General features: G+C 35.7%; 1 protein-coding gene across 1 annotated transcript in view; it reads left to right on the forward strand.

The window, feature by feature from the left end:
• The window catches only part of LOC129266751 (krev interaction trapped protein 1-like), a 47,847-nt gene that overhangs the window by 15,121 nt on the left and 6,232 nt on the right, over positions 1-26,494 (forward strand). The window contains exons 3-14 of the mRNA XM_064102102.1: positions 7,567-7,700; positions 16,118-16,252; positions 17,063-17,125; positions 17,838-17,931; positions 18,654-18,761; positions 19,327-19,428; positions 20,199-20,262; positions 21,790-21,941; positions 22,725-22,891; positions 24,095-24,230; positions 25,430-25,609; positions 26,300-26,425. Coding sequence (XP_063958172.1) covers positions 7,567-7,700; positions 16,118-16,252; positions 17,063-17,125; positions 17,838-17,931; positions 18,654-18,761; positions 19,327-19,428; positions 20,199-20,262; positions 21,790-21,941; positions 22,725-22,891; positions 24,095-24,230; positions 25,430-25,609; positions 26,300-26,425 — 1,461 coding nt within the window. The remainder of the gene's footprint in view (positions 1-7,566; positions 7,701-16,117; positions 16,253-17,062; positions 17,126-17,837; positions 17,932-18,653; positions 18,762-19,326; positions 19,429-20,198; positions 20,263-21,789; positions 21,942-22,724; positions 22,892-24,094; positions 24,231-25,429; positions 25,610-26,299; positions 26,426-26,494) is intronic.

Genomic DNA, 26,494 nt, shown 5'->3' on the forward strand with positions numbered 1-26,494 from the left:
GCAGAGGAAGTGAGAGAGGCGAGTCAAACACCATGTTCCCCACACCTTCTGGGCCCATGAGCATGAACTGTGTTTTCAATCTCTAATATGAGCAATGTGCCTGTCAACCTTTACATCAATTGTTGATAAGAAAACACCACTGTGAAGATCCAAAGGTCCAGTTTCGGTTTCGCACCAAGTGCTTATAAATTGTCATGTTCTTTTTCCTGTTTTGTTAGTGATGTACATCTTCTGTTTCCTAATGACATTAGCTGTCTACCCTGCCTCTTACAATGTATCGGACTCCAATGTGGTAGGCCGTCTGAACTGGAGAAATGTTACTTCAGTTCATGAAAAGGGTTACTCATGGAGAATATCAAAGACACATTTATTGTTTGCATCCTACAAGTGCCAATTGCCTGAATAGAAACACGGTAGACAAGTAAAGCTCTTAGTCATTTGCAAGTCAATAATGGGCACAAAAGATGACCAAAACTTCTGGGGTGTGATTTGGATGCCTCAAATGCCTCTAGGAAAAGAATATGAAAAATGAAATTTTTGCCAATTAGGTAACCCTGTCCTAACTATTAAATGCATATTAATTACCGGGACTTTACTTAAATTTGTGGTTCTGTCCTCTAGGTAGCTCCTAAATTCATCTTTGTACATATACATGTAGGTGGTGTAAGGTACTCTGGAATGATTATTTTCTATAAAGTCATGAAGTGTGGCAAAGCTATATAAGGTAGCTCTGCTTTTCCTCCACTCATGTAGCCAGAAAGACATCAAGTGTCTAATCCATTTTATAACCTCATACACCTAATCTCATAATCTTTCTGCCTCATACTGAAATGATTGAGTTATAAAATAGATGTCATCATGTCTTTTCTGTTTCCTGCGGGACAGCTCATTCTATTAATGGTTGAAGGTGTATTAAACCTCGGGATGATCTTTCAGGCTTTTGTGAAAGATCTCTATTAAAAGATCAGGTACCGTTCCTCTTGCAGGATTACTTTAACCTTTCTTGAATGCCCTTGTTACATCAAATTTGTGGTATGATCTACCTGTGGGCCCTATCTGTTCAGATTGAAAGAAAAAACTTGTATCTTTTAACCCGTTGTAACAATGGAACATTCCAGGATTGATGTAAGTCCTGTAATGAAACGTCGTCGGGGATGACACATGGCCCCATTACAAGTTCCTGTTGCCAGGAGCAATTACCTGGTGCAGCCTGAGAATGCCAAGTTTGACAGCCTCAAGCCACATCTCATGGTAGCTTTGCAGAGGTCATACAAGAGGAAGTGTCTGGTCTGGATAGCACCGTGAGTCAAAAGAGCATCTATATACATAGTATAGAGAGCTGACTCAAACTCTGTTTTAGTAGTGACCCATTGTGACCATTTGATACTTGGAAACATTGGCACAGGGCTGAAAGAAACGGAATGCCACCATGGCCATTGCCTTGGGTGCCCTATTGAATGGCCTCAATAGGTGTATTCAGACCAAGGAGATATCAGGGCTCCGTCTTTTAAGGATTGATCCAATCAATCGTAACTCTTTGGAAATCCATCAGTGTCATATTTTTTTCTACAGGAAATTTGCAAAATGTCCTTTGTAAACAAAGGAGAACACACCAAATTGTCAAGAAATTAATTAATTTATGGATATACAATCATATCTATAATTTTTTTGAACAATCATGCATGTTACATGTATATGTTGACTTTGCTGGCTTTCCATAGTTGCGATTGATCGGATCAATCGCAGCTCTTTGGAAGACGAGCCCCTGACCGCCTTGATCACCAGAATACCATTAATAAATTACAAGAACTTGTTCTGGCAACAAAAATCTGATGGTTACTTTTTTGCATTCATGCCGACCCAGAACAGATCCTATCGGGGTACATGTAAGTTCTTGAGGTTAAGAGCATGCGCAATATGGTCTGATTAGCAGGCAAGGTGCACCATTCAAAATTGCTAGCTCAGCAGCCCTATGAAAGTTCTTGTAATTTGACAAGTGCCTACTGTTTAGCTGGTATACCTGGTATTTTCTGATCGGGATAGATTAGGGCAAATTTCCTGATCAGAGAAGACCTGGTGTTCTTAAACTTCGAGGTGGTCTGAATAGATCTACATCTAATGTCATTTTCATTGGCCTTGATATTATTGTGCCCTTCTTAATTTTTTCCATTTTATGCTGTTAGGTATGTGCCCCATAGAAAAATGACTTTGCTCTATTGAAAAGGTGTTGAAATTTATCGCCTGTACGGGTAGATTAGTATTGGTACTTTGAAGCATCGTGGTGTGGTTCTGACTCTTGCCTTTTGATCAGAGGGTCGTGTATTCGAATCCTACCGTGTTGCAGCATCCTTTGTCAAGGTGTCAATCCACACTGTGTAGGGACAGTGATTTTCCGTTTTACCGGTAAATGAAATGGAAATTCTGTTTGGTTCTTATACTTTTCATGTAAAAATTCATGGAATTCACCTTTGCAAAACGGAATTCAGTTTTTTGCTGTGTACATTTTCAGTGACAAAACGGATTTTCCATTGTTTAGATCAAGTTGAAACGGAATTACAGATTTTCAGATACGGAAAAGACCATTTTTTAAAACGGAAAATCACTGTCTTTACACACTTAATAGCCTCATTTCTCCTGGTAGGATGAGAAATCCTATTTAGTATACGTAGCAATTGAGTTTATATCTACCCTGCACTCTAGTTCAAACTCGTGGGAATATGCCCCATTAATATGAAGTATTAAATGCTCCTGAACGAGCCAGACATGTGTGGGAAACATTTATAAAAAAAAGCAAAAGATCAATATGTTACTGATTTCATATCAGTTTTCCTCAGTACCATATTGTTCCTAATTAAGTATATATGTGACTGCCAGCCAGCCAGCCCGATTTAATTAAGTTTCCTCTTCGGTATAAATGCATGTAAACAATAGAAGTTGATAATAATGTGGATTTCATACTGATCAGATGAAAGATAAATAATCTTTAGATCATCACCTGTACACCCCCATTTATTTGCTACATATTTTCCCTAGGGTCTCCGTAGTGAGATAGCAATACAGGATCTGTACGGTGCACGAACTCTGTGACACATGATTTCTTCTTAGTTCCCAATCGTAATTGGCTTCTTTGTTCTTCTATGTACCTACATGTATGAGTAAGCCCCAGTCACAACAAACAGATTCAAGATGGTTGCAAGATTGAACATGAGTTACTTACAATTGGTCAAGATTTATTTTATGATAGGTTGGATTGAAGATATGACGAGGATTGTGGTATTGGCAGAAAAAAAACTTGCTTCTTAATCTTAAGAAATTGGTATGGTATAGATCCCGAGGGGTGTCACTGCCATTGGACAGGGGACAGCATCGACAAGAAAAAGATTGCGAAAAAAGGGGTGTGTTTTGCGGGTAGACGCAGAACGCGAATAGTGTAAAAAATGCCATAAATTTGAAAAAAGCCCCCTAAATCATGATGGCCTAAATCAAATATTTAATTTGCAAATCCTGGACATTTGTAAATCTGTGTTTAGAGTGTCCTGGCAGCCTGCCCTTGAATTCTTGTTTAGGGTGCTTTGTTCAAGATGATTCTCACAAATGCTGTCCACTTTTCAATGGTTGTGACCCCCCCTCCCCCCCCCCCCCCCCCCCCGGATGTCCATGCAGGTTGTCATCGTCTCTGTCTGAAAATTATATTTGCTTGTAATAAACTCTTTGATTTAAACAAGTGAAATAAGAAAGACCCACTGATGAAATTTGCCTGTTTGCGTGGTCATAATAGTCATATCCTGAAAATTTGACAACTGCATAATTTCATATTGAATACTGTCTACCTGATATGGTGAGATAAGAATATTGACAAAATTGAAGCCTTTTAATTTTTATATCGTTTGTCTACTTTTAAAGGCTGCATTGATTATTTTGTAAACCTATGATTTTCTCTTGGCCACGTTGTAGGTATTTGTGAAATAGTCATAACTTTGAACTTTTATCGATCTACATGTATTTCATGAAACATGAATATAGGAGCAATCGTGGATCCTGAACAACCTGTGCGAGTTTCAGGTCATTTAGGGTCAACAAACTTTGGTAATGTTGGGGGTATTTGTGGAATTGTCATAACTATAAAAGTTCATGAAACTTTGACATATATATGGGTAATCAAGTATGAATTATTGGTTTGCACACATCTTAGGTCACATGATCATGGTCAAATGTCATTTTGGGTCAATGGACATACATAATATTTTATTATCATGTGTTTTCTTTTGTGAATAATTATTCAATAGCTGTTTTCAAAGCCAGCACTGCTGCTATATCGAATCGCGTCATGCAGGTGAGACTGCCAGATGCGCCCTACTTCTTTAAAAAAAAGAAAACAGAATAGTACTTTTCTACTGCAATCTCAGGCAATTTTCAGTTGAGTTCATCCCTTCACCCTTCCCTTCTTTTCTCTTGGAAGAATGTGTATTTCTGAATCCATGCTGAAGTTCAACAAAGTCATGTTTGAAGCTAGCTCAGCACATGGAGCCGTTGCTGCTCATGTGTGTCGGTAGCTGCAGATAATTACTGTCATTCGCAGAAAGGAAAAGCCCTAATGAACCACTAAGGAATGCATATGTCACCAATGATCTGTCAGAGAATGGGAGAAGATAAGTAATAGTATGGTTAATTGACTTTGACAGGTCAATGCTGTGAACTCTATTTGTCATCATTCTGGCAACCTGCAGCTCTCTAAAAGGTTATCAACCCTATTTAGCATGCCTAGAATGTCTATTAGTGTGGAAAACTGCTTGTTATGCAAGATGACTTCACTCTAAACCCTTAATCATTTGAAACAAAGGGCTTTGAGTGACATTTAAAGAAATTCCAGATTAAAATGTTCCAATTAGAAACATGTACAGATATTGAAAATAGGTTTGAGAATTGAACTTTGTTGATTTGAAATTTAAAATTGAATTTGAATAAATTGAAGTTATGATTTTCAGGCATTATGCCTATTAATGTGAGTATTTATTTTGTTTTTTATGAATACATGTACATGCATGTATTCAAATTCATTTGTTTGGGTTTTTATACATAAAACAGTGTAATGTCAAATACACTGTTTACATTTTTTTAGGCTGATGATGAGGGTTTATTACCTTGAAACAGGTTCTGTTTTATTATTAAAGTGTTATGTTCTGTTCATCATTTTCTTGAAGTTGACATTGCGTCGTTCATTTGGTAATGCAATTTATAGATTCATTTAATTATTCATTCATTTTATTATTCATTTATTATTTTATTCATTTTTTTCATTATGTATATTTTATAAGTTTTTTTCTTTTCTGTAGAAATGCTTTGTAATTTTGCTCGTTGTTGTTTTTCAGGCAATCAACCTGTCATATTTCAAATTTCAATATTGAACTGCTTCTATTTTCTGTACATTTTTGATAATTAATTGATAACTCAATATCCTTTACGTGTAAATTACTATTGCAAAGTTATAAGGGTTATACATTGTTGGCTCAGGCACCACTCACAATATCTGAATTTTATTCATTGACATGGCTATATATATGCAGGGCTCCACAGTCACTAACCCTTTTTGTCTCACCTGCATAGCAGAGTGAGACTATAGGCGCCGCTTTTCCGACGGCGGCGGCGGCGGCGACGGCGACGGCGGCAGCGGCGTCAACACCAAATCTTAACCTGAGGTTAAGTTTTTGAAATGACAGCATAACTTAGAAAGTATATGGACCTAGTTCATGAAACTTGGCCATAAGGTTAATCAAGTATTACTGAACATCCTGCCTGAGTTTCATGTCACATGACCAAGGTCAAAGGTCATTTAGGGTCAATGAACTTAGACCATGTTGGGGGAATCAACATCAAAATCTTAACCTAAGGTTAAGTTTTTTAAATGTCATCATAACTTACAAAATATATGGACCTAGTTCATGAAACTTATACATAAGGTTAATCAAGTATCACTGAACATCCTGCATGAGTTTCACATCACATGACCAAGGTCAAAGGTTATTTAGGGTCAATGAACTTTGGCCGAATTGGGGGTATCTGTTGAATTACCATCATAACTTTGAAAGTTTATGGATCTGATTCATGAAACTTGGACATAATAGTAATCAAGTATTACTGAACATCCTGTGCAAGTTTCAGGTCACATGATCAAGGTCAAAGGTCATTTAGGGTCAATGAACTTTGGCCAAATTGGGGTATTTGTTGAATTACAGCCATAAATTTGAAAGTGTGTTGGTCTAGTTCATAAAACTTGGACATAATAGTAATCAAGTATCACTGAACATCCCGTGCGAGTTTCAGGTCACATGATCAAGGTCAAAGGTCATGTAAGGTCAAAGAACTTTGGCCACGTTGGGGGTATTTGTTGAATTGCCATCATATCTCTATAAGTGTATTGGTCTAGTTCATAAAACGTGGAAATAAGGGTAACCAAGTATCACTGAACATCTTGTGCGAGTTATAGTAGTTTTCAAAATCAGCACTGCTGCTATATTGAATCGCGTGATGCAGGTGAGATGGCCAGAGGCATTCCACTTGTTATACTGGACCAACCGGATCATGTTGGACCAGTAGATACCCAGTTTTTCAATTTTTTACTGGTCCGAACCTAAAAGTTACTGGTCCAAAGAATTTTCTTTAAATGAAAAAAAAACCTTAGTTTATTTTTGCTATTGTTATTGTTTATTGTTACCCCCTCCCCCCCCAAAAAAAAACTGTACACTCACACACCCGCGCACACACAACATAATTCATGAGAGCCTTTTTTTTCAATTTTAGAGAGAATAAAACATGGTAGTCAGTTTATATAGTTTTTACTTGTCATGTTGGACCAGTAAATCTGGCTATTTCTGAAAAGTCACTGGCCCGACAGCAATTTTTGCTTGCCTGGGACCGTCAGACCGGTGCCAGTGTCGCGTGCTGCAGTATATGCTACATTCTAATCAAGCATCATTTACTATTTTAATATGTATGTACGAATTTGTACTCCCGACTAGAACATGTTCTTAGGTGTTTATAGTCAGCTCCATAAAGGGTCATCAGTTATACCTCGGTCACATTTGCTGTACGGTGAGTAAAAAACAGCCGTTTTGTATTTTGTACCAGTTACATATAGGTGGTTTGAATAAAAATGAATAAAACGGCTGTTTTCGACTCGCCGTACGGCTGCCGTAGAGCAAATGTGACCGAGGTATTATGCATTAAGTCATTCATAACTTACGGATAGCTAATATGAAACCAGGCACAAAATAAGTTGCTTTCAGGAGGAAAAAATAAGAATAAAAACACTTTTTGTATCTACTTTTTGAGCTAACTATCCTAAATTTGTTTGATCGTATTATAATTTGTATTGGACCCTATTTAAATTTCCAGGGCCTTTTTTTTGCATTTTGGGGACCAATCCACCCCTCGCCCCTGCCCAATTATTTTCATGGTTGTTTTCTTCAAATTCAGATGGAAACTTCTTTCTGCCTCTTCTTATTACATGTACAATTTATGCTTTAATTAAAATATACTTCCCTTTTTCTGTCTCCTTTTTTAATGTAGAAAATCAATGAGTTCATCAGTGTAGACAAAGCAGTTATCAATTTTTTCTTCGGTCGAGGTGTACCAGATTACAATAAAATCAAGGCTACTAACAATGATGACCAACGGAGCCACATACATACACCTCCAGACAAGTAAGTCACTTTGCATGTTTATTTTTGTAGTCGTCATCGTACTCGTACAGTATGTGAACAGAGTTGTGGTTAATGATTTTTTTTTTAATTTTCCTTGTTCTTTATTACAAAGTTGAAATTTAAAAGGAATTTTCACAAAAAAATAATATTAAAGAAATATTTAGTACTTGAATGGAATATTAAACCTGCAGTTCTACATTTTGTTGTTTGTTGATTTTCTATTTGCCCCTTTTTTGCATTGGCTGCTATGGCAGGCAATAAAATCTAAATTCAGTTACACAAGTGAAAATTTGTCTCAAGTAATCACATTGAAATTGACCAAAAATATGTACTTTTCATAAGTTATGACCGACTTTATAAATGACTGGTGATCCATTCTTGTGGTTAAAGGACAAGTCCACCAAAGAACAATGTTGATTTGAATAAAAAGAGAAAAATCCATCAAGCATAACACTGCAAATTTCATCAAAATCGGATGTAAAATATGAAAGTTATGACATTTTAAAGTTTTGCTTAATTTCGCAAAACAGTTATATGCACATCTTGGTCACTATGCAAATGAGGAAACTGATGACGTCATCCACTCACTATTTCTTTTGTATTTTATTATATGAAATATGAAACATTCAAATTTTCTCTTCATTGTCAAGCGAAAAAACAACTAATTCCTCCCTGAACATGTGGAATTAGCATTGTTTAATACTATCTAGTTCATTCAAGTTGGTCTTTATTGTCAAATGTGTAAAAAATGAGATATTGTATAATTCAAACAATAAAAAACATAAGAAATAGTGAGTGAGGGTCATCATCGACTGTCTCATTTGCTTGTCACTGAGTTATGCATATCACTGTTTTGTGAAAAAATAAGCGAAACTTTAAAATGTCATAACTTTCTTATTTTACATCCGATTTAAATGAAATTTTCAGCGTTATGCTAGGTTTATTTTTCTCTATCTATTCAAATCAATATTTTTCTGGGTTGGACTTGACCTTTAATGATTTATACGTACAAGATTTTCATTTGTGTTGATTGCATGTGCAATGTAGGTTTCTAAGAAAGGGTCACCAGTCGTTCTTCAAGTCACTCGTACACGTTACTTTAATACGAAGAGCTTTATGAAACGGCCACGAGGGGGAACGTTTCATCAACATTTTCGTCCGAAAGATTGTCAGATCTGACAACTGTCCTTGATTCTGATTGGCTGAGAAGCATGGTTACTCTCACTGGTAACTGTCAGATAAAACAAGACTTATCAGATAAAACGTCCGACACAGGTTTCATCAATTTGAACACATAATTTATGAGCAAATTGTTTTTAAGATTTTGAATTTGCATATAAAATAGGAAAATAATTGAACTATTCTTCATGCAAGGGCAGAGTGTAATTTCATTCATCTATGATAATGTCATAGAATTCAGGCCAATGAGGAGCGCTGTAAAGCCTATGAGGCTGTTCTCACTACGTTCCTAAAACTAGTTTAGTGGAAACTAGTTTAACGCGTAGTGAGAACGGTCAAAGCAGTCTTGGAAGCGATCTTCCAAACCAGTTTGGAAAACCACCTCGCGATGTAGTTTTCAAGACCGCTTTGCCTCGTTAAACTGGTTTTAGCGTAAGTGAGGACACAACCGTTCTTCGTGAAGCGATCTTCCCACATTTTGAGCGCGCTACTCCACACGACAGGTGTAGAATGACTATGCTGCAGTTTTGAATTTCGCGCGAAACGTGTCACCCCACTGAGAGCGTTTCCATAGCAACAAGAGCGCTTTACGTGAAGTGATTTTGAAAACCACTTTCGTGTGATCAAGTTGGAACGCTAGCAAAGCGATCTTCCAAAGTGGTTTCCTGAATATGTTTCCAGTAAACTAGTTTTAGAAAGCGTAATGAGAACGGCCTCTATGTTTAGGTTCGTGAATTTGGGTTTGTAGGAAACAAAAATACTTTATGATAAACACTGAAAATCATGATACTTGAATTGTAGTATGCAACTTCCTTCTAATAGAAGGAACACTGTTTATTGATTTTGACTTCTGGAAAGGTCTTTTAATTGTGGAAAGTACCGTTTGTATTCTTTCAGGGAGAACTAGGGCTAATTATTACACTCACCTTTGGTTTTCGTTTTTGTGTCTGTGGTTGTGTGTGTGTGTGGGGGGGGGGGGGGGGTCCATTTTTATAAAATATAAAACCAACCTACACTTGCATGAAAGCTAAGGAACCCGGTTATCAGTGTACATACTGTAGTGTATCCATCCCATCGAGCATTTTTGCATGTATATTTGGATGAGATCGACAAAACTAGACAAGATTTATGTAGAAAATAATACAGTCCTGGGCGCCGTTTCATAAAGCTGTTCGTAAATTGAGAGCGACTTGTAGAACGACTGGTGATCCTTTCTTGTGATAAATGGTATGATAAATTGGCAATGGTTTAGCGTGTAAGTAAGGATCACCAGTCGTTCTTAAAGTCGTTCCTAACTCACGAACAGCTTTATGAAATGGCCCCCGGAATAGACGGAGAAGATGCTACATACCATGTACCATACTCATGAGATAATCCGAGTTTAGAGAAAGAAATTTATTTAAAAAAAAATTGTTTTGCAAGGATTTTTTAATTGTTAAACAAATATTGTAGGAAAAAAAGTATAAAAAATCACAAATTTTTGATGCAGTCCAGTGTATCATAATACATGTTTGTGTGAATTACAGTGTTGTGAAATTCAATGCTTTATATGATATACAATGTACTAGATGGTGCTATTACTGCAACCACTAATTGATGGCTTCCAATATTACCTGATCCTTTAAGCTACCGCTCCTGGTTTGGTTTTAACTCAATCTTTGACCCCGTTCTCATTACACTTTCTGAAACTGGTTTACTGGAAACGGGTTCAGGAAACCAGTTTGGAAGAACGCTTTGCTCGCGTTCCCATTTGATCACCCAAAAGTGGTTTTCAAAATCACTTCGCATAAAGCGGCCTTGTTGCTTCGGGAATGCTCTCATTGGGGTGATAGTTTCGCACGAAATTTGAAACAGCATCGTAGCATTCTACACACAGTGTGTAGAGTAGTGCGCTCAAAATGTGCGAAGATCGCTTCCCTAAGAACGGTTGTGTCCTCACGCTAAAACCAGTTTAACGAGGCAAAGCAATCTTCAAAACTAAATGAGGTGGTTTTCTGAATCGGTTTGGAAGATCGCTTCCAAGACCGCTCCGACTGTTCTCATTACACGTTAAACTAGTTTCCAGTAAACTTGTTTTAGGAAGGTAGTGAGAACAGCGTCTTTCTTTCTCACTTCCTCTTTCTTTTTCTCTCCATGATTTACATGTATGCTCTCTCACATCTCTCTCTCCCTCTCTCTTGATTCATATTGACTCCAATTTCATCTTATGCTTGCCTCCTGTCTGTATAACTCTTTACCATTTGCTTTCTACATATACTACAGAACAAATCAGTCTCATTTCCACATCCCAATTTCCCTTAAACATTAAATTCTTACCATTTCTAAAAATTATTACCACCACTAAAGAGGACATGACCCAGATCTCTCATTTTCCTATTCCTCTTCCTTTTTTTCTTCTTTATTTCCTTCTCCCCCCCCCCCCCTCTTTTTAGATTTGTTTTTATTCGATACATGACTTGAAAAATCATTAAGGCGGGGGCAGTTGCCCCCTGTAGCGCAACCCTTGTATACAGGTAAAGTAAAGAGTCATAATTTTCATTATAGAGGAACCATTCATATATGGTGCTATGTCGGGTATATAAACTACTCATATAAAGCATCTACCCAGGTGAACAGAAATCATAGATAACCGTGAAAAAATGCATTCACGTGAATCGGCTAAATCTATCAGGATTTGATGTACTCCCATCTCGGACCATTGCCAGCAATATCAAACCTGTCCTGGTCAAACTTTCAAACTTTTCTGTTCATTAATATCCCCGTTTTCAGGGTATTTGGCAAGTGGTAATTAAACGGAGGTTAATTCACCGGAGCATATGTTTTGTATTGACAGACGTGGATTAAATGAGGATTAGATGGGCAGGAAAATAACATTGCCGTGTCACTCTAGAAAGTGTCAGTGATAATTAATAGAGTAAAACAAGCTGTTTTTTCGTAGGATTATTGTGATCTTCGGTAAGTGAGGGCTTCCCTCTCTCCCATCAAGATGCGACAGTCACACAGACAACTTCCAGACCGACAAAGCCTTCATTACCAATGATATAGTAATTGGTCGCTTTGGTGTCAGGTGTGTAAGTGTGACTGGGGCATTATCTTCCCACCTGTTCTCTATCCATACATCCCTTTTTTTTTTCTTTCCTTGAACTTCATAAAAATCTGAACCCTGTTCAGATTTGAATATGAGCAAACAAACTGACACATGTTATTGATGAACACCCAATGGATAATTGTAATGAGTTATGAATGATGAAATGACTGTATGTAACTTTCAATTATGTATCGGTCATTCAACTATGAGATGATGGGGCTCTTTTCCGCCATAATACCTTTTCATTGTTTTCATCTGAAATGCTCTTCCTGATTTCTGGAAACTTCTGGCAGGGATGTACTCTTTGCATATTTTCTATTTAGTCATCCGAAAAAAAAGAATGTCAGATCAGATCAACATATTTCATTTCAAATATCATTCATAGTATTTTCCTTTTTTTTTCTTCAAACAATGAAGGGATTGGCAGAATGCATTTCATATGACAGAAACAATATTTTTGTTATATTGCCAAATTTGTATTCCTTGTTGGATTTATACCCATTAGTTATACTTTTGGATTTTAATATTTGAAAGTAATGAATTAGTTAGGCTAGATTATTTTTCAAGAAAATCTCCTTTCAATCAATTCCTCTGTTTTTGTCTCACCTGCATAGCAGAGTGAGACTATAGGCGCCGCTTTTCCGACGGCGGCGGCGACGGCGACGGCGACGGCGGCGGCGACGGCGGCGGCGGCGGCGACGGCGGCGGCGGCGGCGGCGTCAACACCAAATCTTAACCTGAGGTTAAGTTTTTGAAATGACAGCATAACTTAGAAAGTATATGGACCTAGTTCATGAAACTTGGCCATAAGGTTAATCAAGTATTACTGAACATCCTGCCTGAGTTTCATGTCACATGACCAAGGTCAAAGGTCATTTAGGGTCAATGAACTTAGACCATGTTGGGGGAATCAACATCAAAATCTTAACCTAAGGTTAAGTTTTTGAAATGTCATCATAACTTAGAAAATATATGGACCTAGTTCATGAAACTTATACATAAGGTTAATCAAGTATCACTGAACATCCTGCATGAGTTTCACGTCACATGACCAAGGTCAAAGGTCATTTAGGGTCAATGAACTTTGGCCGAATTTGGGGTATCTGTTGAATTACCATCATAACTTTGAAAGTTTATGGATCTGATTCATGAAACTTGGACATAATAGTAATCAAGTATTACTGAACATCCTGTGCAAGTTTCAGGTCACATGATCAAGGTCAAAGGTCATTTAGGGTCAATGAACTTTGGCCAAATTGGGGTATTTGTTGAATTACAGCCATAAATTTGAAAGTGTGTTGGTCTAGTTCATAAAACTTGGACATAATAGTAATCAAGTATCACTGAACATCCTGTGCGAGTTTCAGGTCACATGATCAAGGTCAAAGGTCATGTAAGGTCAAAGAACTTTGGCCACGTTGGGGGTATTTGTTGAATTGCCATCATATCTCTATAAGTGTATTGGTCTAGTTCATAAAATTTGGAAATAAGAGTAACCAAGTATCACTGAACATCTTGTGCGAGTTATAGTAGTTTTCAAAATCTGCACTGCTGCTATATTGAATCGCGTGATGCAGGTGAGACGGCCAGAGGCATTCCACTTGTTTGTGTTTTTTTTTTACATTTTATTATATCTTTACCTTTTTTCAACAAAAAAAATGTAGAAAAGATACTGTAGAGTCATCTTTCATACAAAACATAGATTTTCTCATTTCCGTTAGTAAAAAGAGCAACCTTGAACAACAAGTATACTCTGTAGAATTTAAGTCTTTGATTTGTTTGATTCTTGGATTAGAGTGATGTGCTTAATAGGACAAGCACAAAAGGTTTGGAATCCATATTATTACAGCTGACAAGATTTGAATTAATCGCAAAAAAAGTTGGTATTATTCAGACCTTTCCACTATATATTCAATGGAAGTGCAATTGTTTAAAATTATTCACCTACTTTTTACAGTCTTAGTTCCCATTTTAGTCCGATTGTCAGTCAATAATAGAACATACATGTAGTGATTTCATGCTTGATTTGTGAAAGCAGAATAGATGTTTTTAAATGCATGTCGAAAATGTTCAGGGAGGTACTAAACTATTGTGCCCAACTTTTGGAGGCCTGATTTTGACTTTTGAATACTTATTGGATATTTCTATGATTTCATGGGAGAATTTGTCCAAGGGATTTCGCACCTTCAGTCAACTGAAACATAGCAAGCCGTTTACATGTAATCATACTTATTGCCATATCAAGATTTTCATTTCACAATATCAAAATTTCAACTCTACATGTACATGTAGGTATCAAGAATTAGATTTCTGTATCAAGAATCAGAAATAAAATGTTTAATGTCAAGAAGGCATTTCTTGATATGAAGAAGTTTTTTTGCAGGAGTTTCTGCATTTTTTAAAATTCATAAATCAATAATAAATTAAAATCTTTATATTAGACCTACTTAAAGTTTATATAATAACAAGGACATAAATGAATACTTTTTTAATGTGAAAATTGAAGAGATGAATATTACTGACATTTAATCTACTCATAATACTTTGTACAAAAAAAAGCACAAGATAAGTCAGTCATTATAATTTCCTACACCTAAGTTAACACCTTTTTTGAAAGCTTTACTGCTTATCTTTAAGTTAAGGACATTTGGCTATGGTTTTATGGGGACACGTCACAGGTGATTTCTTGTTTCAAGTCTTGTGTAACCTTCGCAGAAAGGACAAAAAGTCTTTAACTGCACCAGATCTCGGAATAGCAGTGCGATGAAATTGTGATCGAAACCACAACTCCATTCATTCAAACTAGGCTAATTAATCTGATATGTTCCATGGTTTTCTGATATTCTGTCTGTTTGGATGGTTTCCTGCGAGGATTGGAAAGCAAGGAGTTGGCAAAGATCTGTCCATTTCCTCCAATCATAGAGAACCCATTTCAATGACATCAAGGATTTCCTTAGACAGACCATTAGCATCTGCATGCTCCGTTTAAGATGGGGGAAAAAGGGATTAAACAAACCTACTTATTAGTTGGAAAGGCTACTGTGTGGGGAGTGTCTAGACTTTGAATTTCTTTTTACGTACATTTAGCAGCTGTTTTTATTCTAGGTAAGGAAGGATGGAAGACTGTACAATTAGATGACCTCAATTTGGTTGAGGTATCTAAAGAAATAAAATACAAATCTAGTTAAGGTTTGAGATGAAGATTAGAAAAGTGGAAGGTTATGAAGGGGAGGGAGAGGGGCGGGAGGAACGCCCACAATATCCGTATAAAAAGTAGACGTGACTATTTTGTTGAGGAGATAGGTTCGAGCATCCTTTCTGGCTCTGTCTTGTCAGATTTTCATATTTTCCAAGGAAAATATGATAACAGCTAAATATGTACAACAAATTTATTACTCGCCTATATTGTGAATTGATTTTACACAGTTTTTATGGATAGTGAAATGAAAATTATTGTACAATGCTCATGTTTATTCAAATGCAATATCAGCAGCAGGAAACTTTATTTTTTTATTTTTTTTATTATTTAGGATCATATCTTCAAAATGACAAATAAAAAACCAAACCAGAAGTTTTTCTGTATCAAAGTTACGGCAAGATCTGGTGCCGCGCAGAGTTTTGAAATATAGTGCCTTTGGATTTTCGGAGTCTGATACTCGGTACGCAATTTTCTGGAGCGCCACGCCCATGATTCTAAAAAATCCACTCAGTTACACGTCAGAAAGCAAGGATGCATGGCAGTGGAAACTGCAGCTGCGCTGGCTGCCTGGCTACTATGCAGGCACCAATGAGAGACTGTACGGGGGCGGACAGAAGTGATTTACATGTTTGGAGTCGCTCGGTACGTTACAGTTTTACGCCTTTTGCGAGAGCGATCCCAGAGCGGATGAGAGCGAAATCGCTTGTCTCTCCCATGTATTTTCAACGCTGTTGTAGATTTGTGCTTAGGTTGTGTAAAGTAGCTCCCAAAAATAAAAGAGTTTTTTTTTTGCCTGACATTTATGCATGTGAATTAATTGTAGTCAAACATTATATTTTCTTTTTTAATCTTGTGGAATTAAAATGAAATTAGACTGTATCAGAAACACTTTTACTAGTTTACTATTCGACTTTAATAACAGAGGATAATCTTTTTTTTTCTCAACTTCAGTTGGGTAGACCAGTATCCCCTTCACAGTGCTGCGTACGAAGGTAATGCTAATGAGGTTGCGCAACTTCTTCACCGAGGCTACCCAGCTGATCAACCTGATGTACATCTATGGGTCCCACTGCACTATGCTTGTTGGTGAGTACATTTCATAGGGTCATAGGTCATCTTCCCACCCCTTCCCTATTCTGCTCTGCGTGGAACCTCTGGACCCCGGTACTCCTGGGGTCCGTTTTATAAAACTTGTTACAATAACAAATTTGCAATAACAGTTATAAGCCACTGAAATCCTTCAATCTCATTGGCTGATAGTAAATTTTTAATAGAAATCTTGCATTTGTTATTATAATATTAAGTCTTTATGAAACAGGATCTTGGGCCGATATTGAATTCAGAACACTGATAAACGCAGTAAATTACTTAGCATTTTACTTGGCTAAGCAAAATAGCTATTACATGTACTTGTATTCAGGTCATTTTTAAATATTTCGCTTTTTAAACCATATTTAAAGATAAATTCCAGTTTTGGTAACGATCTAAAAATGACTTTTTACAGAATCTAATATAATGACCACCTAAGTGTCTGTTTGTATGAATAAAAAATATGTGCCAAAGGATTCTGGAAGAAATTGTGTGATTGCTGAGAAATAAGCAAAATAAGCGCGGATTCGGTCACTTCCGTCGGGTCTTTATTTTAGCAATAATAATACACTGTCCCACGTGTGCCTATCTGTGTTGGTGATCTTCAGTGTGAACATTTTTCAGCGTAGATTTCAAGATTTCACAAAGTTCAGTTTATGTAACTGTACCAGATCTAGATCCTCGATGATATACTGACAATTAAGCCTTGTTTTACAGACTTTCTCATGAAATCAGTGTTTACTGCAAATACTGGAATTTCTCTTTAAACAAAATACTAATAACCTTTTCTCCCTATGTGTTAAATAGGAATGGACATGTAGAAGCTGTGAAAACTCTACTTCTGAATAACAACTGTTCGCCAAACACAGAGTAAGTAAAAAAATTATGATACCATATTTTGTCTTTCCATGTGTTTTTCCTTCTTGCACACTGCGGTAAGAACTGTTTTGTTGCTCCATGCAGTGTTAGTGGAGATGTCTTTATTATTAGAAATAAACGTGATTCTCTGCCTTTGATTTTAGGCTTTATCTGTATTGATTTTAACAAATAAATCGTTATTATCAATAATTAATATTTTATACCCCCCTTCAGACCTATTCTTACCTCACAGATTCATGATAGCCCTCACATGGTTTTTGCACCTACTCCACTCCCTGGGGTTAGTTTCTATATTGCATTTGCTGTATTAAATTCTGTTTTAGTAACATTGTCCAGGATTGAAAATTTGAAAAAAATCACAGATTCAGCTTTCAATTTAATAATTATTACAATCAACTGCAATCCTTTTGGTTGGTTTTTAGATAAATCATGAATATCATTTCATCTAAAAAAAAAAAATTGTTGATTATAAACTAGGATGATATGTGATATAGCGGTACATCTTATTCTGTCAGAAGCAAAGTTTTACAGTAGGCAATTTATCCCTTTAAGACATTTCAAATGCAATAATCATAAATATTTGGATGCTAATTGATTAGTTTATGTAGATATTTAGTGTGGATAGAAGTTTTCTCTATTTATCATATACGTGTATATATGTATTAGAACTTGATTTATTTCATATATATGTTTTTACCTGTAGGAATGACAGTGGATCGACGCCGCTTCATTTCTCAGCATTCAAAGGTCACGCGGAGGTCGTGCGATTACTGTTAAATCATCGAGATATTGACAAGGTACGTTCCATTGCATTCCTAAAATAGTGGATTGGACTTGTGGTAACGGAGAGAGCAAAGACAGTGCTCATATCACTTTTCATTTTGTTGGTATTGGATGCTGTTAATATGAGATGACTCTTTGATGAATAAGTATTATATAATTTGCTGATTCCAGTATTTTGTAAAAGTAGACCCGAGGTAATATCTTTGAGAAAGAAAGAATATCAATGCAAAACTATATCGATGTAGTTGAAGAGGTAAGGATGATGACTTAAGCTTAAAAATCAAGTGCTTTGAAAAACTATACATTTATAAGTATGTATTTCACAAAGCGAATATATATAAAGTACTGTTAACAAAATATGATTTAGGTGTCAATTATATTTCAAAGAAGAAAGTGCAACATCAGTAATACAATAGGACTCTAATGTCGTTAGGAAAACAACGAGAATCTAGAAATTGGTTGAATTATCAGATTAGTAGGAGGTGCTCAGATGGACTCAGATCTATTAAGGAGAAAACATGTTTATTGCCATTTTAGAATGTTTTTGAATAGATATATTGCTCCATGCAAATGTTTAAAATCATCATTTCCACTCATCAAATAATGCTACACAAATGATCTGAAGATGGACAGTTGCGTTATATGCGGTACTCTTTATTTTTAAAAAAGGGTTCATTTATTAAATACATAATTCCCTACAGTGTGTACAAGTAACATTGATATCTTTTTAAAACAGTATGTAGTGAATAAAGAAGGAAGAACTCCCCTTCAACTTTGTGAAGAATCCAGACAAAATGACTGGGAAACAACAAGAAAACTACTTAAAGAAGCCAAAGAAAAACCAGTAAGTATTCCATAAACTATCAAAAGAACAGTTAAATGTCTTCATTTCCTAGGAAGGAAAACGGCAGTTGTGTAGTAATGACAATAGCTGGATCTCTGTAGCTCTTTTCTTTCTAGAGGATGCAAAGCCCAATGGTAATTTACACCGGCTTTAGCTTGAGCTTCTGCTAAATTCCGGCGCCTTGTGCATTCACAAGGAATTAAGTCTGCCAGGTGCCTTTTCACTTCTCCTGGGTCGAGTGCAACACAATTGAAATAAATTTCTTGCTGAAGGAAAACATGCCATGGCTTGGAATCGAACCCACATCCCTCAGACTGAAAGATGATAGTCATAATCTCTAGACTACGATGCCCCCACATTGAGCTCAGCAGAATCACTCAACATAGAAATATCTAAAGTCCTAATTATTTTCATTTTATTGTGAGATAAATTCTTTGGATGATCGTTTTATGACCTTTAATTTTGTTATTCCTCTGTGCCTCAGAGAAGTTCAATAGAGAGATGCAAAATTATTTTAATATGAGTTATTTAAAACTAAATATCTTTCTTCCTTTTGTTGTTATAGTCTCACATAAAGATTGATGTACATCTAATGGACCTGGACGGTTCACATGTGGTGCTAGATCTGGAGAAAGGCAGTAATACAGTAATAGCAGACCTTGTTCAGGTTAGTTAAGTATTAAACCCCCTGCCAAACTTTTCAAAAGGGGTATATAGCACCGTTGGGCTATTGATATTACTTCCTCAATTTTTTGCCCAGTGCTCACACAACCCATTACACAGACATTACCTGCCTATCTATCCATCTATCTATCTGTCTGTCTGTCTGTCTGTCTGTCCGTCCATCCGTCTATCTATCTAACTGTCTGTCTGTCTGTCTATCTATCAAACTATCAATTCATCTTTATATTATAGCTATCTGTCTATCTATTTCGAGTTTTGTCTGTCATTCTATTCATTTAGTTATTTATGTATTATCTACCAATCTATCTTTCTGTTTGTGGATCTATATATTTATATCGAATTGTATAGGCCTTTCTATCTGTCTATCTATCTACTCACTCTCACATATGTCCATAGACATGTATATGGACGGTGGATTGAGGTATGTCATTGAATAGTGGAATAATTTTTCCTGAATTTTACATAATTGGGTGTGTACATCTTTTCTATTATTTTTTTTTCATCAAAACCATTCATTATGACATTGGTTTAATTACCTGAATCTGCCATCTTTCTTTTTTAAATGAATCATTAATTTTCTGGTTTTCTTGTTTTTATTTTATTTTATTTTTTTTTCTTCTATTGTCCACAGATGGGCTGGATCGCCTTTTTCAGCCAAATGGCTGTTCATGTGTGTACATCTAATATAAGCCAAACTACACATTTTCATTAAGCTTAATATATTTTCTTGTTTTATTTTTGGTTTAATTGCAGCAATTGCAGTTACCAAGAGGAGGTCTCCAGATCTTCGCTGTATGGATTGCTTCACAAAACCTTCGTAAGTCTTGATCGAATTTTGTCTGACAAGAGCTCGTAAACATTTTAAACCTTGTTTTCAGTACTTATGGGCTTGTCCTGAACGAAGAGTTTAACGTGAAGACTTCAGAATATTTTAATAAAATAACTCAATTTACCCAGATTTGTCATTTAAGCAGGCTACCTAGTAGACCCTGCAGAGCATAATGTCTATGGCCTATGTGGTCTATGTGTCTCAAAATCTAAAATTTTGAGAAAAGCTCAGAAAAAGCTTCATTTTAGAGTTATGACAATGATAGCAACCCCTCATTGCTTTAAAGTGTATTAATACTAAGTAGTAATATCAAAAGTAATGTATAAAAAAGGGAACCTTATCTACAAGCATTCTGCTTCTAAGGTTTCCTCCGCTTTTCCGTTTTTTTATGTACTTAAACATGTATTAATATGTAGTGATTAAGAATGCTTGCTATTTATACTTATATAGTCTACGTGTGTAATGGTTGCTCAGCTTAGTTATGTCAGTTAAGTTATCAAAGTTTTGTAACATAACGGATTTGTGGAAATAAAACCTAAATGAAATGAAATGAAGTGATATCCTAATTTCTGTAGGGAACTCTCTCTAGGCAAAAGAATGTTGCCACTTATATTATCATTCTTAAATGAGCTTTTTATGACATCAGAGATACAAGGCTTTTAAAAGCCCTTCAACGATAACATTCATTGATCCATTTATTATCAGTGTATGTTTCAATATCCTTTACAAGTGATGTGCTGTGGATGCGCCTATGTTGCCGATGTATTGCTCTTCAATTTCCAAAATAAGTCATTTTGTGGTATTGTATCAACAAATGCATACATGTGGAAGACAGAAGGCTGTAATTTGGCAATGCTTACATGACATTTCTCATTATATATATACCGGTAAATGATAATCTGGACCACTATACCAATATGTGTTAAGGATAATATTTTACTTTCAAATTCTTTTAACTTTGTTTATTCTAACGTAAAATTTTGCAGCCTTACAACTTCATGTTTTTACCTCTTTCATAATGTTTGTACCTTCTTTTCTTCTGACTTTCTGCTCCGCTCCTTCCCTTCACTCCCCCTCTCTTTTTCTCTATCCCTTTCCACCCCCTTTTTCTCTATCTGCCTCTCCTCCTCCCCATCTCTTTCCTTTCTAGAATTCCGCAACACCAGTAGTTTCAATACCATACTTTATCCGTATTATTCATTTTGTAATTATCTTTGTTATTGTTTGAATATTTTTTGTGTCTTTACATGTATTACCTTGTGAATACATCGCAATTCGGCCTTAGCCGCGATGATGTCTTGATTTTTATTAATAAACCATTTTATCTATCTATCTTTTTATCTACCATTACATTGCAAACAAAGAGACAGGAAAAAACAATAGCATAATAACATTACGCATGTACACTATAGTTTTTGGCATTTAAATCAAAAGGAATAAAATTCTTTATTATTTCATGCAGTGAGTGTTGATTTGGTTCTCATGAGGTATACATATTTTTCGTTCTCTTCACAGATTTACAGATGAGACCAGAGCACAAGCCTGTATTACATTTAAAGCAATGGGATTCCATCATCAGACAACTCACAAATTACAACCCCGATACAGAGCGCCCTCTATTGTATCTCAGGAGAGATGCTCTGCTCACTGTAGAAGAAGAAAGAACGGTGAGTGAAGATTTTTTTATTCCCAACAATAAAAAATAGTAAATCATGGTTGAGTGATAGTATCTTTCATGTATTTCAGAAATATCATGTATAAGAGGTGCCGTGGCCGAGTGGTCTAAGGCGCCTGGCTATACATGGAAAGTCCGGGGCACCTATGCCCGTGAGCAAGGCATTTAATCTACAATGCTCTTTTATCCTGCTTTCAAATAAATGGAAATGCTATATGCATTATTGGTAACTAGGTGTGCACTTGTTTAAAAAAAAAAAAAAAAAAAAAAAAAAAAATGCAGATGGATATTTGACTGGTATGAAGAGAGAATGGAGAATGTGTATGATTTATCTCAGCATGATTAAAGATGAATGAGAGTAGTGGCAGTAATCACTGCTTTCACAAGAAAGTCTGTAAAACCAGGATTAATCGTCACTGTATCATTGTGGATCTACATCTTGTGCAGTTACATGTACATGAAATCTAAGCTGAAAAATGATCACACTGTAGATGGCCAACACAGATAAGCACATGTGGGACAGTGTATTATCATCGCTTGGAAAAAGACCCCACATTTCGCACGAATCCCATGCTTAATTTCTCAGCAATGACACAACTTCGTACAGACTCCTTTGGCAGTTATTTTTCTTACTTTATGCAAACAGACTCTTAGTTGGTTGTTTCATTGGATTCTGTACAAACTTATTTTGAAATTGTTACAAATAGATCATCGTTAGTATATATTTGTTACAAATAGATTATCATTAGTATATATTTCTTTTTTTAAAATTTAGATTCGAGACCCCCAAGCGATCAAGATGCTCTTCGATGAAAGTTTACTGAATGTGTTAAAAGGAATGTATCCATGCAACGATGCTGATGCGATCACCCTAGCAGGAATTTATATGCAGATTACATATGGCGATCATGATCCAAAGAGGCATAGAGCTGGATTCTTGAAGTAAGTCCAATGTTTTATATTATGGCCGCTGCCATGGTAACAGGGCACATCAACCTATCACAACAGCATAGGAACCATATGTGGGTGACAGGCAATTTTACCAACTCGACAGCCCAAATAGCCCCTAAAATTCCCCAAAATTGCATGCTTTGGGGTGACTATTATTTCTTCTTGAGTCGCTCAAGATATGTCAAAAACAATATTTTAGATAATTTATAAAAATCTGTTTTCTAATTGGCAGAATAATATTTACTTTTACTGTATAATTGCTTGTTACCCTGAAAATGTAGCCCTTAAAATGAAAGAAATAGTCTCCAAAATTCTGCAATTGCCTCATTGTGGAGAAAAAGATAACCTCTACAAAATAAAAATTATTTCCTATCCTGAATCACAATCAAGTTGCCATGGTAGTTACCAATAAATGTCAAAGTTATCATAATTGTTAGTATTATGAAATCGGCCCCCTATACAAGTTAAAGTTAAATAATCACAGCAGGCAATAATTTCTTAGATTCTTTGAATGATGGTAAATTATATTTTGGATTTCGTACTGCCAAATTTGAATAGTTAGTGTAAAGATTACTTGTGTCATTCAAATAACTTTCATAAACTTAAGCAAAACTTAAAAATGCCATATTTTTCGTAATTTTTTTTAACATCCATTTTGATGCAATTGTTAGTGATGTACTTTTTGTTTGATTTTTCACTATTTACTCAAATCAACTTGCTGTCTGGGTGGACAGTTATACCCCAGCTCATGAAAAAGATGATGAATAATACAGATTGATGATAGCTCAATAAAATTACTGTCGTTGAACTTTCCTTTCCTTCCTTGGACAATCATGAAATCTGTGGTAATTTGAGATTGAAGAAAAATCATTTACTAGAATCTTTTATTTTTAAATCAAGTTTTCATACTCCTAACGCGACATGTGTCACATACATCTATTCATGTCCGTTCATGACATATATTGATGACATATGTTCATAACATTTCAAGTGCTTAGAGAAATTCATTATTATCATTATTATATTTTTGATATAATATATTTCATTCTTATACATATAGCAACATCAACCTGAGGCATTTCATACCAAGCATCAAATTAGAGGGTAAAGGTCAAAGTTCACGGAGCATGACATCTAAAGCGCTTATTTGTTATTTTTATATTTTTAATATATATTTCATTCTTATACATATAGCAACATCAACCTGAGGCATTTCATACCAAGCATCAAATTAGAGGGCAAAGGTCAAAGTTCACGGAGCATGAACTGGGCACAGAAGATCGTCAATGAACACCGGAACGTCACGCAGAAAGGCATTAGAGATGTCACGGTAAGTGCATACAGAAACTCTCCCCTGCTGAGAACTTGGCCGCATTAGGAAAATGAACCGTGCCTGGTTTTCTCTGGCTTTCACTTTCTAATTATCCCTTTAGGGTAGTTGTAAAATTAAGAATAAAAATGCCTTGATGCTAAGCATTATAGTTGTCTTGGCTGCATTAGTAAAATGAACCTTGCCCATTCTTCACTGACTTTCATTTTCTAATTAATCCTTTGGTGTAGGTATGAAATCTAGAATTAAAAACGCTGTGATGCTAAGCATTGTAATTGTCTTAGTTTGTCTAAATATTTTTCTATGCTGAAATTATATGATGCTGTGATACCTCCATTTTTATTGACCAAGCTTATAATTGCCTAAATCTGTTGGAAAATATCTGTTACACCCCAATGTGGACATACTTCAAAATATCTTGCCTTTTTGGCCGAAAGAAAAGAAAAAAAAAAAAAATCATTTTTGAAAGTGTCCAATTTTCTTGCACAAGGGTGAACAATACTTGTGTTTGATGGCATTACATGCTTCAAATTGATTTTGTTTATACCCCCCATAAATCACCTCCATGAAATTTAGCACTGAGGTGTTTTTGTTATGATGGGGACTACCTTTATGGTGTTTATTTATTTATTTTCATTTTAGTGGCATTGTACTTTATGTGAAAACAGACACATAAATTGACAGCGCATTATCAAGTACTATACATAACTAACCATGATTCCATATGAGCACCAATTGAACTGGATCCCATTTCACAAAGACTTGTTATTATAACAAATGCACAATTTCTATAACAAGTTTACTATCAGCCAATCAGATTGAAGGATTTCATTAGCCTTTATCTGTTATTGCAAATTTGTTATTATAACAAGTTTTGTGAAACCGGTACCTGATGTAGTTCATTACACAGGTGATTTGTTAAGCTAATATAAAAACAACAAATTCCTGATAAGTAAGAAATGGCCTATGAGAAAATTGTTCTAGCCCCTTGTCATAATTGATTTATCCAGCTTCCAATTTGAAATTTACATGGTCTGAGGATCTCAATTTTAAAAACAGCCATAACTTACTTATTGCCAATCCGATTTCTTTCAAACTGTTTTCATTCACTTTCTGTTTTACTCACTTTTCTCCTCATACATTTTATGACCAACGTTGGATTTTCCTTTAATGGTATTTTTTATTCCTTTTCATTGAAGAAATTGCAAATGATGTACTTGGAGAAATGCCGGTCATTCCCTGTGTACGGCTCAGCCATATTCTTTGGGTCGGCTCAACTAGGGGGCAGTCGGAGAGGTCAAGGAGGGTCACAGAGGTCACCGGCTGCATTTGTAGGGGTCAACTCAAGAGGGATACATCTGATAAATGCTATTAGTAAGGTAAGGTGGATTGCAGCTTATTCTTGCTTTCAATAAAGGAGGATCTCGATTGATCTGCTCTCCAACATTTTTTTAGTGTTTTGAGTTGACAGAATGCATTATAAATGGAAATCTTCATGCATTGACAACTACTTAGTAGTTCTATCCCCGGCCTTTTTTCTGTGGGTACACATTCCGATGAGAAAATAGTATGCTCCTTTTATGAAATGCAAGCAGTCCTTAGTAGAAGGGATATGTTTGGTGATCACAGCCCTGTAACATTCACCTTAGTAGTTGATCTTCAGGGTAATATAAACAAAAAATCAGAATACGCTTATTTGATTGGTTAAAATTATTTTATTTATTTATTTGTTTGTTTATTTATTTATGTATTTATTTATTTATTCATTCATTCATTTTTAAAGTCATTTTATTCATTCATTTATTTATTCATTTATTTATGTATTCATATATTAATATTTATTTTGAAGGCAGGTTATGAATAATAATTGATGTTAGCAGCTAACTAGTCACCAAAATTGGGTTTTGAAGTATGTACGAATGTCTGATAGCCTGGTCTTGCACGATATTATATTCTTGTATAGAGACAATAATTTATTTGTGCGTTCATGCATAATTTTTATTCATCTAGTCATATTACTGATTTGTTAATGTGTGTGTGTGTAATTTGTGATGTTTTTTAATATGCAGATGATGATTCTTAGTGTGGGTTACAAGCAAGGATTGACGTGGGAGGTGTCGAATGATATGCAGACGTTGACGTTATTAATCCAAGATGGTAATGGCTATCGGTCACTACCGGTCAAGACAAAACAGGTGTGTATTTACTCCCTTGGTCAGCGTGTCTTACTCTCACACAGATCGAGGACTCGGTAATATTAGATA

This window comes from Lytechinus pictus, chromosome 1 (assembly GCF_037042905.1).
Source record: "Lytechinus pictus isolate F3 Inbred chromosome 1, Lp3.0, whole genome shotgun sequence".
In the NCBI taxonomy this organism is placed as follows: Eukaryota; Metazoa; Echinodermata; class Echinoidea; order Temnopleuroida; family Toxopneustidae; genus Lytechinus; species Lytechinus pictus.